The sequence below is a fragment of the Cynocephalus volans genome, chromosome 4, assembly GCF_027409185.1.
Source record: "Cynocephalus volans isolate mCynVol1 chromosome 4, mCynVol1.pri, whole genome shotgun sequence".
Taxonomy (NCBI): Eukaryota; Metazoa; Chordata; class Mammalia; order Dermoptera; family Cynocephalidae; genus Cynocephalus; species Cynocephalus volans.
Window position 1 is genome coordinate 110,156,402 of NC_084463.1, and position 11,358 is coordinate 110,167,759.

The 11,358-nt window shown below is 40.7% G+C and overlaps 1 protein-coding gene across 1 annotated transcript in view; it reads left to right on the top strand.

Annotated features, from left to right (window-relative positions):
* Window positions 1-10,837, top strand: part of SWAP70 (switching B cell complex subunit SWAP70) — a 70,130-nt gene extending 59,293 nt beyond the window's left edge. Inside the window, exons 10-12 of the mRNA XM_063095354.1 lie at window positions 6,557-6,755; window positions 7,737-7,833; window positions 8,262-10,837. Coding sequence (XP_062951424.1) covers window positions 6,557-6,755; window positions 7,737-7,833; window positions 8,262-8,368 — 403 coding nt within the window. The 3' untranslated portion in view covers window positions 8,369-10,837. The remainder of the gene's footprint in view (window positions 1-6,556; window positions 6,756-7,736; window positions 7,834-8,261) is intronic.
* Window positions 10,838-11,358: the final 521 nt, after the last annotated feature.

An 11,358-nucleotide genomic window follows, 5' to 3' on the forward strand; every position in this document is an offset into this window, starting at 1 on the left:
GAGGGCCCTTGGTGTGGAAGCAAGGACCTGCTCAGACTAGAGTTGCAGCCACATTTTGGGGTTAAGGAGGAAATATGCAGTTTCTATTTGGTCATTCAGGACTGGCAACATTCCTTCAATGACTACTTGAAATACCAAGTTTAAAAGTTTTTAAAACCTAGTGGTTTTTTTTTTTTTTTTTTTTTTAAACCTTAGAGCTTTTAAGGTCATATTTACTGTTTATGGTAGTCTTGTTCTCAGATGAGAGCTCTCAATTTTGGGTCTTCACAGCACCATGGAGGACAAAGTAAAATGAAGACCCCAAAGGGAAAATTTGAGCTGTCCTATTCCAGTTTTTAACTTGCTGCCGCATTTGCATTCTTTAAGATGTCTGTCAGGGGGGCAATACTAAAAAATATTTTAGTATTTAGCTAGTAGCAGCAGCTGGTCAATGCAGATATACCTAGGCTTTGAGCTGTGACCCCCTGTTGTGAGAGTGGTTATGAAATGAGCCCTTCCACATGTGGAATAGCAAAAGGTGTTTATTTAATCTTTAGGTCAGAAGACTAAAAGTGACTTCAAAAATAAATTAATTTGGTTTTGAAAATTTAGATTCTATGAAGGAAAAAAATGATCTTCCAAAGAGAAAATTAGGTGCTTAGCATGCTACCTGGCATTTATAGGCCCCACAGGTGTGTGTTCATTTCACTGTGGTGTTACCAGATTCTTGAAACTACCTTCCAGTGCCATTGAGCAGTGAGTGATGTTGGCGGAAGATCCACTGTATGGGAAGGTTCGAGTCCCATATGACTTCCAGAGAGTGCCATTCTAAGTGACACTAAATATTTTTTGAGCCACTTGATAATATATGCTATGTTGGGAGCTTACAGATTGTCCTTGTGCAGAGAATTCACAAGTGAGAATTCACTGCTATATGTATTACTGCAGTTTTGAGGAAATTTTATTATAACACGACAAAGGGAACCAGATAACTCTAGAAATATACTAAAGTGTCAGTTATTTAGTGTTTATAGAATGAGTGATGTTTTGAATAAGGGATAGTTTTGTATAATTGAGGCCAGTAGTTTTTAACCAGTGATATATGTCAAAATCACTTTATAAAGCTTTTAAAAAATACAGTGTGGGGTCTCTCCCAGATTTGCTGTATCATAATCTCTGTGGATAGGATACAGGCATGAGTATTGTTATTTAAAAAGCTCTGGCTAATTATTTCGTACACTCTGATTTAATCAAATAGCGAAATGGCTTCAACCTTTTGAATGCAAATATAACTACTACATATAGTTCTATTCTAATAAGCTGAAAGTACTGCACAAAAATTTAACTTTTTCTGGGTGTGCAAAGGCCATTTCATGAATATAAGTATTTTACTGTTATAAATCATTTTTCTTCTAGGTTTTTGGAACTTGAAATGGACAAATTTGCCCCCTCTAGTGGTCATTTTTAAGTGTGACAAATTTCTCTCTTTCCCAAAGTCACTGAAGGCTGGGCCTGATTCAGAGAGACATTCTGTCAGATTGGCAAAGGTGGCTTGCTTGTTCCTTGCTCCTCACGATAGGCCTTTCTGGGTATAAAAAACAAGGGAAGTTATTGTTACCAACAGACCAGGCTCAGCTTGCCCTCTTGCACTAAACGAATGACTCGAAAATCCAAAAGTTGGTGCAAGGATTGGAAGGTTTATGCAGAATTCCGGTACTCATCTAAATGTCTAACCAAGCAAACAAACAAAGAGAAAAGAGGAGCAGTGGGATCCACTTTATCCTAGACCCAATCGGGAGGGCCAACCTATTCCACTGACACAGTAATTGATGAAAGCAGTTGTCCCCACTGTTGTGGCACAAACAAGAAAAGTACCTACTAGATTTAAATCAGAGAAACAAAGCATAGCCAGGAGCCCTCCAGGGTGCACCTACATCGTAGCAGATACAATCCAACCAAGCAGCAGAAGAGGGCTCAGAAAATCAGAGACAGGTAAAGAGAATTTTAGTAGCTTCTGGACTGCCAGTCACTGTGCGGCGTGGGAATCCCCATCACTCTCATAAATCCCCTGTCGGGGAATCTGCTCAAGCCAGATCTTCATGGTATAGGACTGGCCTTCCCACCTTTGCTAGTCACCTGTCAGGGCAAGCCATTGCTGGCTGGAGGGAGCATGCTTCTCACAGGTTGAGAGGAGTTTAAGTTGTAGTTGTCTGGCAGTCACTTTAAAGAGGAAGAAAAGAAAAGGGGAAGAAAGGAGAGTAAAAGAGAATAAAGCATTGCCTTGTCAGAATTTAGGCTGGGGCTCCAGGAGAGACTTACCAGCAGCAGAGACAGGGGAGCAAAATTGTCCCAGTGGCCACTTGCCTCTTGGAATTGGAGTCCTCTCTGGTGCCCAAAGCTTTCCAGTTTTCACTGGTGACTGAATTAGGCTCTTGGGTCCCAAAGTCATAGAAATGAACAGTGTACCCAGCGGTAAGGCAAGCGGCACTTTATTAAAAGAGGAGAAAGACTTATGCATAAGGCATGTAGAGACAGTAAAGCTAGCCCCCTGAGGGGAGCTGTTTAGAGTCTTTTATAGGGAAAGGAGTTAAGGGGTACAGGCCAGCCTCACTGGAGGTGGTCCATTCTGTTCTTCCTGGCTGTATCATGGGCGCATGCTCGTTTAGGGCTTTGGTCCTTGAGCCTGCTCTGTAGGTCCAAGATGGTGGTGGTGTTCATCATTGTCACCCCAGGAGGGTCATTGTAGGGGTCACCTGGAAGCTTTGCTCGCATGCGGGAATTCCTAAAGGGGTCTTAAGGTTAATCTGTAACTTAATTTTAACAATTACAGTAAAAAAGTCTTGGGTAGAGGTTTTGCAACTCAGTGAATATCTGTTTCTTCGCTTTTCTCTTAGTCTATTTTATCAGGGTGGACCATGGGGTAATCATTTGCCCTGGGGGTCTTATGACTGAGGAGTAGAAAAGTAACAAAGTGTCCTCTGCAGGGAAAATGGAGTCACTTTGGTTCATAGGCCTAGCCTTACTCAGTTTCTTTATAATGGAGTTGATTTAGAAACATAGGCACTAATGAAATGAAACATAATCTTAGGCCAAGGGTATAGGTAAAGGGCTTTTTAGTTAACTCTCCTTCGTCCTTTCTTAAAGCAATAGGAAGTCATTCTTGGACTATTTGACATCTCATTGTTCTTCTAATGGATGGTCCATTATCTATCAGTGCCTTAAGTTTCCCCAGAGATGGTTTTTAAGGTAAATTATTTAAATACAGGCACTTTGGTTTAAGCCATCTGGGTCTTGTAATTTTTGTTATTAAAATTGAAGTTTATTTTTTGATGTGTTATTTATCTAGCCTCTTCTGAACTCAGAAGAAACCATTCATTTAACATTTGGAAAACTCAAGTTATTGAAAAGTTCTTGAGGCTGAGCCATAATCTCCATTATAGCTTTCACCCACTAAAGTTTTGGATTTGTGAGGCCCAGGAGCACACCTTAGTCGTGTCTGTACTCCTAGCCATGTAGTGCAGTGTCTGACACACAGTAAGTGCCCAGGGATTTGAATAAATGAATGGATCCAAGGTCTCCTCATTGGGGCCACATGGAACAACAGTCTCTCCTCCATGTAGTGTGATACATTTCATGTGTTTGAAGGCAGTTAGGCGCTGGGCTCTGGAGTGAGGTCTGGGTTTGATTCCCAGCTCTGGTATTTCTAGTTGTGTAACTTCAGAGAATTTGTTTCACTACTTTGAGCCTTCAGTTCCTTATCAATAAAATAGGGCAATTGCCAACCTTGTAAGGTTATTGTGAAGATGAAATGAGATAATGCAAAGTGTTTACTGTAATGTCTGGCATTTGGTAGTCAAGAGTGTGTTGCTTTCTGTTCTTTTATCTCATTTGCAAATGAGCAAGTTATATAATGTATAGAATGTCAAAATAAGTATTCAGAAAAGATGTTGATAGGCAAGAATGTTTTTAGACCATGAAAATAATTTAAAGTATCCACAGAACAAGTACAGGGTCCAGGAGACTTGGCTGAATAGCAGTTCATTTGAAAAGATTGAAGGTTTCACTTCCATGTGATGTGAATGGCAAAAACCTCATACACTCTTACGCAGCCTTAATGAATGTGACGTGTCCAGAGCAAATGAGGTAATAGTCCCACTGTAATAATATGAGCTGTTACTTACTCACCGCTTGCTATGTGGTAGGCATGTAAGTACCTCCTTACACACATTATCACATTTAATACATCAACAAACCTCTGATGGTAGGTATAGTCTCCTATTTCTTTTTTTATAAGTGAGGAATCCAAGGCATGGAAAGAGAGTGAGGCACTGAAGTCTTTAGACAGAGGTCATGTTTGCAAACCATAGAACCCAACTTGGATTAGCTGAAGCAATAAAATAATTAATGGGAAGTTTCTTAAATAGTTTACCAATTCCACAGAAAGTTAGTGGCCAGGCCTTAAACACAGGCAAGAACCAAAGAAAGACAAGTAGCCCAAACTATAGCCCAAACCAGGCCATGGGAAGAGTCCAGTGGAAAGAGAATGCCACTGATACTAGCCTTGGTACTGGCTGTCACTCGACAGTGGATGTTGCTGCTAACAGCAAGATAAAGTCTCCACTGTCTCTGCTCCTTTGTGTCAGTTGCTTCAAAGTCAAAGTTCCAGAAGGGCCATCTGCTTAACCAAGCCCAGCTCATGCTTCTACTGCACCCTGGCTGCTCAGGGGTGGAAGGGCAGGTGCCTGGGAGATGGGAGTGGGAGATGTGCTCTACCTTCCATCAAAACTCCTACTGTGGCACATTCCCTAGACACCTGAAGGGGGTTCAGATACTGGACAGCCTAAACACCTGCAAATGTCCATTCCCCCTCCATACTTTTATCACTAGAATGAAAAAACAGGGGCTCTTCTAGTCTTGTTCACTGTTGTATCCCCAGTGCTGGAAATGCACATAGAAGGTACATAATAAATACATCTTAAATGAATGAAGAAAAACTGCACTGGTCAGACCACATTTGCTGTGTTGAGTTCAGTTGTGGACATCATACTCCAAGAGACATCTAAGGATCTGGAACGTGTCTCTAGAATGATATTGAGACTGGAAGCGGGGCCCCAGTAAGCGGGGGGTGGGAATGGTCTACTTGAAGAAGGGTGTTGTCAGTGGGAAACAAGAGCTGCTTTCCAGTTGCTGAAGGACTATAATGGGGAAGAGGAGCAGATTCGTCTTTTGTCGAACAAGGCATAGTGGATGGGAGAGCTCATCTTAGAATAAGGAAGAACTTTCTAAGGATTGACACTGCCCATAAATAAATAGGCCTGATTCATGAGTGTTGGTAGCCCATCACCTGGAGTATTGGAGCAGAGTTGGATAACCACCTTGCGGGGGGGTTGTAGAGGGAATTCTGACATTGGTATGGGTGGGGGGGCAGGGTTTGAGGATGGAGCAATTGGGGATGGTTGGATAAGGGCTGTATCATCTGTTACTTTATTCCCTTTGTTATTGATTTTAGAAGAGCAGACCTGCCATATAACTTGACTTGGTGTGGCTTGTTACCATAATACTGATGACCACACCACTAGCTATGTATCCTTTCCTGGGTTGGTATCAACAGTTGGAGTGCAGGTTTGGGCTGTATATTAGTTTGTTTAAATACCTACATAGTCGGATATTCTCAAACAGGTGGCCTGTTATTGAAAGATAACATTGTGGAGTCACACAGACCTGGGTTGAAATCCATTATGACCTGTGCAACATACTTTTAAAACCTGTGATTTACTGTCACTTCATCTGTAACTTAGTGATAATACCTTGCAGGATTGTTGGGGGATTAGCAATAATGTAGCTAAAGTGCCTGGCATGTAGTAATTGTTCAAAAATAAAATATTAATCTGCCTTGGTTAGCTTCTTCTCCCTTCATATTCATTACCTTAATTATCAGCTTTTTCCTTGGTAATAGATTTTTTACTAGGTGAAAAGTGGTTTTTTTTGTTTGGTTTTTTTTGTCTTTTTTTTTCGTGACCGGCACTCAGCCAATGAGCGCACCGGCCATTCCTATATAGGATCTGAACCTGCAGCGGGAGCGTCGCTGCGCTCCCAGCGCCGCACTCTCACGAGTGCGCCACAGGCTTGGCCCGTGTTTTAATGTTGTAGCAACCAGGCAGATTTCAAAACTTGGCTCTGCCACCTGGCAAGTGGATGGTCTAGTACAGAACTCTTAACCTTTGTGCCTCGCTTTCTTCATCTCTAAAATGTGAATAATAATAGCACTAAGTTGATGGTGAGGATTAATGGAGAAAGTACACTTGACTCTTATCTCTGTTCCTAGCATACATTAAGCTGTGCATAAATTTTCTTTCTTTCTTTTTTTTTTTTCAAAATGGGATGAAACCAAGAGAGCTTTGGAGCAGGACACATGGGCCACTTTACCAGCTTTGTGAATATGAGCTTTTCTGGCTCTTCGATTCCTCCTCGTAAAATGACCACAAACACTCTCTTCTCTAAAATGCCTCCCTTATCTGCTGGGTCAGGTGTGGTGACGCAGGCAGAATTTGACCCCAAGTTCTCCTCCACATTGTAGGTTGTTGGAGGAAGAGTCTTCTAAGAGGGCTGAACTAGAAAAGTGGCACTTGGAGCAGCAACAGGCCATTCAGACCACTGAAGCAGAGAAGCAGGAGTTGGAGAATCAGCGCATCATGAAGGAGCAGGCCCTTCAGGAAGCGATGGAACAGCTGGAGCAGCTCGAGTTAGAGCGGAAACAAGCACTTGAGCAGTATGAGGTGATTAAACTCATCCCTGAAAACTTGTGTATTTAAATTTTTAAAAAACATTTTTCAGTAATAGAATATTTGCTTAGCTGTCAGAATGAAGCTTTAGTAAGAATTTTGATTAGCTGTGAGAAGGAGGCGGAAGTTTTTACAGAAGATAAGGTGTGTCAGTCAGAATCTAGTCAGAAGACAGAAACCACACAGTAATTCAAACAGGAAAGTTTAATATAAGAAATGATTAACTATAACAGGGGATTGCCTATTAAGCTGTAAAGAAAACTAAGAATGTAGGAATGGCAGATATAGGAAGCAGCCTCTAGGATTGAGGCAGAGACCCCAGAGAAAGAACAAATCTGGAAGAAGGTCCCTTGCTCCTTACCCTAAACTCCAGTGCTGTGATCCACACCTTCTTGCAGTGGGCCCACGGACGGCAGAAAAGTTTGCTGAGGTGCTGTGCCAGCAGGATTCACTGGGTGAGCACCAGGGGTGTCCTGAGTGCCACAGAAGCTCACTGAGTGGAACATGGAAAAATAGCTCTTCCTCCTTGTTTTTCTTCAGTGCCCTCTACTGACAAAGCTTAAATGGTGCCAACTAAAGAGAGTATTATTCCAGTATCATAAGCAGGACAGTCAAGGATGGATTTGGAGCTAAGAGGCAGTTAACTGTAACTGGTACACAAGATCTAATCTCACAGGATAGACTAATTCATCTGTAATTAGTGTAAATATGGGTGGGAGAAGGATAGACTTCGGAATCACATGGCCTGGGTTTCGATCCCGGCTCTACTCTTTTCCTGTGTGATCTCTGGCAAGTTATTTAACTTCTCTGAATCCTAGTTTCCACTCTGTACAATGAGGATAGTTCCTGCTTCTTAGGGCGGCTGTGAGGATTTAATGAGGTAATCCACAAGCATATAGTAAATGCCCAATCATGGTTATTTGGTTCTTCAACTACCTGTGTGTCTTCACAGTCCAAAATTCACTTTTGTTTCAGGAAGTTAAAAAGAAACTGGAGATGGCAACTAATATGACCAAGAGCTGGAAGGACAAAGTGGCCCATCATGAGGGATTAATTCGATTAATAGAACCAGGTAACAGACTCTTTATTTTTTTATTTTTATTTTTTGCTGGCTAGTACAAGGGTCAAACCCTGGACCTTGGTGGTGTCAGCACCATGCTCTAACCAGCTGAGCTAACCAGCCAGCACAGATTCTTTATATTTATTTTAAATTTATTTTTGCATATTTGAATTGTGCTAAACCCCCCCCCCCTTTTTTTTTAGCTCAAATGTACAAAAACCAAGCTATTTAGGGTAAATTTCTTTTGAATAACATACTCTCTGATAGGTAAGATGGGATAGTTAATCCCTTTTGTATACAGCTTCTAGTTGTTTGGGCTGGTATGGATGCTCCTCAGGGAAGAAATAAAGTAGAAAAGTTACTATTTTGTCTGTGGAGAAATGATAATATAAGTTGCAGAATTTAATACTTCCTGTACTTAAAGCATGTTTGTCTCTTAGGTTCAAAGAACCCTCACCTGATCACTAACTGGGGGCCTGCAGCTTTCACTGAGGCAGAACTTGAAGAGAGAGAGAAGAACTGGAAAGGAAAAAAAAACACGGAATGACCGAATGTGGCAGAAGCCGTGTCAGTTATGTAGATACTGAGTGTGGCTGGCGAGCTTTATGCTAAAGACAAAAGAAACTGGCTTTGCTGCTTCTAAATCTTCTTCCTTCAGGGTCAAAATTGACCTATTAGGGTCAATTTTCTAAGGAAGCCTTCTTTATGCTTTTGCAAGTAAGGGCTTCCCTGAAAAGAGAAAAAAAAGTCAATATTGTCAAGCCCTTTATTTACTCTTTCTTTGAAAACTCCAGCTTCTGAAAATTACCTTTTAGCTCTCTCAGATTCTTTTCTGGATGAGGCAGCATAGAGACAGCCCAGTCAGCTCCGTCATCTGCAGTGTTTGGAGGGCAGTGAGGTATAGGTGCTCGGGATCACTGGTAATCAGAACCTCTTTGGACTGGTGTCAGCTCTTCCCTTTGGCAGCATGTTTCCTTCTCCAAGTATGTGTTTTTTAACTAGATTGGCCAGCCTGCTTGCCATTCCATGCCCCTTGACTCTGAAGGAGAAGTCATGGAGTCACTGCCATTTTCTGGTTGTCCTTCTGGAATGTGATCTGGTTAGTGGAGGTTTTCCAGCTCCCTTGGCTCATGCTCTTCAACCTGATTCTTTCTTGCACACTCGCTCACTCTCTAGCAAATGATGTGCTACCAAGTATATGCCAGGCTGTGAAAGGATTATGTTGAGTCATAGAAAGAAGCTAGTTTGAAATAAAAATTGGAAAATTTATAAAGCAGATTATATTCACATGGGCAATGAGAAATTGACTGTATGTCTGCTAGTTAGATTCAAAATGTCATAAAGATGATGGCATGTCATTATATTAGCCAAGCTATGATGTTAGCCTTTGTTAGGTGGCAGAATTTCTGCTTTTCTCCTTTCTCCATGGGTGACAGTGGAGAGAATGTGCAGTAAAAATAACAGAGAAATTAGAATCATAGTTTCTATGCATCTGATTTGAAAGAGGTATTGAGGAAGGTTTTCATACATGATCTATCTTTGGATTGAGAATAATATTTATGAAATTAAGCCTTCCAACGCTGGTTATAATGATAAGCAGCAGTAACTCTGTGGACAGCAATGATGCTTAAAATTGTAAATAAATATGAGGATAATTCAGTTGCAAAAAAGGCAGAATTCAGTGGAATGGTTAAAGTGCTCTCTCTACAAGTATTCAGTAAGAACAGAGAACCTCATGCATTCTTACTCTAGTGCTTGCATAAAAGTAGTAAGGAAGCTTTTCCAAAAAGATATACACATCTAGAGTGTATGATTTTAGAGATTTTAATGTATGTATTTATTTACAGGAGAGGAAACTGGAATATAATCCCATAAATTATCACTTTTTATGACTGGAAAATATTTGCCAGTGAAATGGTCTTTTGAAATTTGTCTTAAGGATTTTGGCTGTTTAATAAAAATGTGCCTTTATTTAATAATCTCTCATAGTTGTCTTTATAAAGTTTTGATTATTATCTAAAGTATATTTGTATCATGTGCCTTTGAAATTTAACAGCTAATTGGGGTGTTGATTTCTGCCCAGCCACTTACCAATATTGTCATTTTTATTCAGTAGCTGGCAGGTATATTAGACCAAGGAGACCTAGCGGAGGGATGGACCCTCTCCTGTGGTTTGATTACACATCACACCAGGGGACTCCAGTATCCCTTATAAAGAATGAGGAAAAGATACTTGACAAAGAAGCTAATGACGGATGTGAAATCTCTGGTGTGGAAACAGTGTGGGCTTGGGAGTCAAATAGCCCATGCATGGGGTGGGTGCTGATGGAATAAGTCTATTTCTACTTCGGGGAACTGGTGAAATAGGCCACACACTTTTGCAGAATGTCCTCCTTAAACCTGGCTGGTGCCACAGCTGCAGTGAAAACACGACGTGGGGCTTAGATGCTCTAGCCCTGCTCCCCACCAGCCCCTCACTGTCTGGCCCAGGGCAGTGCACCCGAGGACGGCCTGCTTTCTGCTCACATGTGGAACTTGACTATCCCAAGCAATTATGTATGTGGTTGTGCTGAAGGTTTCTATTTAATGCATAGTATTACTGATTTGCATCTTTGCTTTAGTGGCACTATCTCCAGCAGGCAAAAGTCCTTTTAAACAGTGCTTTGGCTGAGAGAGATTCTTATGAGTCAAAGACAGCACAAAATGAACTAAGTAAATTCCATTTGGAATATTTTAATATTAACTGAATTCCTCTTAATATGTAAACCGGTTTCAACTGTCAAAGTGCTGACAGATCCCTTGGTTTACTTTTGTAATTAGTGTACGAGAAATTTCAGGAGTGTTGGAGTGCTTGTCATAACCAAGCCTTTTCCTTAATAAGTAGGTATATGATCATTTACAGGAATTATGCATGAAAAAAAGTTTTAAAAATGTATTTTTGTGATGTGCTATGTTGAGAGGGAGCCAAATATAATTTCCAGACATACTTCTTATCTAAACATTGTACAATGTAATATGGTCAACTTTCCTAATTTTTTTGCTAATTTTCCTAAGATACATTAAAAATGTTTTATATATATATATAAAAATATATATATATTTCTTTTTTAGTAAAATGGATCCAGTAAGAAAATGATAAATACCAGAACATCATGCATTTTAAACTGTCTGATTTAATAAAACAGTGGAGTAAAGTTGTGTGTATGTATGTGTATTTTCACAAAATGAGATGGACTTTGGTTTAGGGACACTTCCTGAAAACACTGGGTTTGGAGTTTAGACCCCAAGAAGTTAGCTACGGCCTCATGTTTGCTGTTGAGTCACTCATGTGGGGAAGCCGTGGCTGACGTGTCAGCTCACAAACGGGAACTGATGAAGATGATTCCTCCCTCGTTGTTGCTGTTACCTCCGAATCCTCTTACCTCTGTTTTCCCAAATTTTTTTTTTATGCCTTTCAGTTTATCTTTCACCAGAGTAAACTGTGTGGTTTTTAGTTTTGGTTTACGTGGTTGCCAAGATTAAAGTGCCTATTGTGGA